Source organism: Ceratina calcarata, unplaced genomic scaffold (genome assembly GCF_001652005.2).
Source record: "Ceratina calcarata isolate Rehan_Ccalc_2016 unplaced genomic scaffold, ASM165200v1 scaffold532.2, whole genome shotgun sequence".
NCBI classification, from domain to species: domain Eukaryota; kingdom Metazoa; phylum Arthropoda; class Insecta; order Hymenoptera; family Apidae; genus Ceratina; species Ceratina calcarata.
In genome coordinates this window covers 18,283-20,505 of record NW_017176477.1, presented here as the reverse complement: position 1 = coordinate 20,505, position 2,223 = coordinate 18,283, and the positions used below count along the sequence as shown (strand labels likewise).

Below are 2,223 nucleotides of genomic sequence, written 5' to 3'. Positions count from 1 at the left end.
GTCAAAAACACAGAAAATGTCAAAAGTGAAATGCATTTTATGATTTTTAATTATCATTTTGCGTATCTATTCCTATTGGATTGTCCTGTACAGAATGTCCCAGGAAAAGTGTTAGGGCCGAAGAGAGGTGATTCAGTAAGTGTTTCTGAACAACAATTTCCTTTGCCAAAATGCAAAGTGATGCATGGTTTTTAAATTATTAACGAAAAACACTGACCAATAAGAGCGCGCGTTGGTCGCGCTTAGCCAATGGCGAGCATCACGACCCGAGCCAACACTCCCGTGGCTGAGTGTGGACCTACGCGTGCATTCATTGGTCAGTGTTTTTCGTTAATAATTCAAAAACCATGACTCACTTTACATTTTATCAAAGGAAATTGTTATTCAGAAATACCTCCAGAATCACCCATTTTCGGCTGTGACACTTTTTCTGGAACATCCTGTATATTCTTCGATGATAAATCTTATTCCTATTGACCCGGCCTGTATATTCTTCATTAGTAGAGTTTTATTCTGTTTTAGGGCACAAGAGACTTTATGCAATAATCAATCATCTTGCATATTTATTCTTATCGGCTTGTATATTCTACATTATAATATATGAGACAGGCAGTAATTTCAAAGCGGCTATCGATTACTGATAGTCGATACTACTATTAAATATTAACGCGATAAATCCAGATTGTCGGAATCCGCTTATTGTTCATCGACCCACTGAACACCTCGTGGCAAAGAATTTTCCCCAAACTGAATACAGTTCTCCTTTTCGAGGCAGGCATTATCCCTGGCAGGTCGAATCAAAGTGATTGATGTATCTCCTCTCGGCTCCATCTCAGGTGCTATGGATTTTCTGCCTCCCATCTTCGTCAGGGGAAACACTATTTACAAGATCATGATCTTGCTATTAGAGGAATTTCTATACTTTTACTTAAAGTGATAAGATACATCATTTCAAGTCAAGTCTAATACGTTTTACATCAATACTGAATTCTTCTTTTATGATGGCACGAGCCCTTAAATAAAAACAATGAGCAAGCATTGAAATTTTAATAGTTAGTAGGTATTAGATTAATAAAACACAGTATAAAATTTCAGAAACTTTATTATTAAAAAAGTTATGACAACTTGAATTACAAACTCATCGATAAGAGGAGTTCTAACGTATTTCTACAATATTTTTTCAACCATCAGAGCATAGTGAGTGTTTTCAGTTAAATTTTTTATCTTAAATTCAAAAATAATTTTTCATTATTTAGGGTTAAAAGTTTGCAGAATTCACTGGCAAAAATTTGTGATANAAGTACCAGTCCCCACCATGGTCGCGTCGTCCCCACTTTCCGGCCGAGGGAAAAATTATACGATCCCTGGGCTGGGCGTCCGGATTCAAGTCAACGCTTCCGATTCGCAGCTCGCGTCAATCGAGCGCTCTGATTGGTCGGAGTTTTTTGTTAATAACTCATCAACCACGCCACGGACAACTTTTTCACTAAGGAAAATATTGTTTAAAATTACATCAGGAACTTCCCATTTCGATATCTTACACTAGTTTTGGGACACTTTGTATAGTAAAAGTAACTTATTGCAATATTTACTTAATTGTTCTTCGTTTATTACAGACAGACTACAATCGACATCTGGAAGAATTGTTGGAGAGGACCGAGGCACTGCTAATCAAGATCTTGAGAAAGAATTTAGACAATAAGAATCTGGAGAACGTAGCCCATTACCATGGACTGTTGGAGAACGTTCGACATTTGTTTGAAGGTAAAAATTCTTATCGTACAGAATCCAATAGTTCGATTTAACTGTAGGAGGTTTTCCTTGGTACATAAAACGAATTCAATTCTACGACTACTCTTAATTCCTTAAATGTTTCAAAGTTACTACTTTGCTTAATCAAACGTCCGTAGAATAATTAAAGAACAAACTTTTCCCAATTAAATCCAGGTTTATTTTTATTCGAGAAATGAATGTTATTTAATGTCCGGGTTCTTTGGGAGGGAAGCGATAAGGCGAGAATTTATTTTCTCGTTAGGTATTCTCGCGGACCGCGTACGCTGAAACTTTCCACAAGTTTGCTAACTTTTAACCAGCGCCGTCTTGAGCACCGCGAGACACGTTTGCTACATAATGAAATTGCTCCCAGGAATCACTGTTTTCGTTTTAGCCAGATGATGGATTGAAACCACTTAGTATGGAAAACGATACTAATCAGAGATGAAA

At 36.9% G+C, this 2,223-nt stretch overlaps 1 protein-coding gene across 1 annotated transcript in view; it reads left to right on the top strand.

Moving 5' to 3' along the window:
• LOC108628651 (midasin) overlaps positions 1-2,223 on the top strand; it is a 51,420-nt gene that overhangs the window by 33,861 nt on the left and 15,336 nt on the right. The window contains exon 7 of the mRNA XM_018030726.2: positions 1,617-1,764. Within this exon, the coding sequence (XP_017886215.1) occupies positions 1,617-1,764 (148 nt within the window). The remainder of the gene's footprint in view (positions 1-1,616; positions 1,765-2,223) is intronic.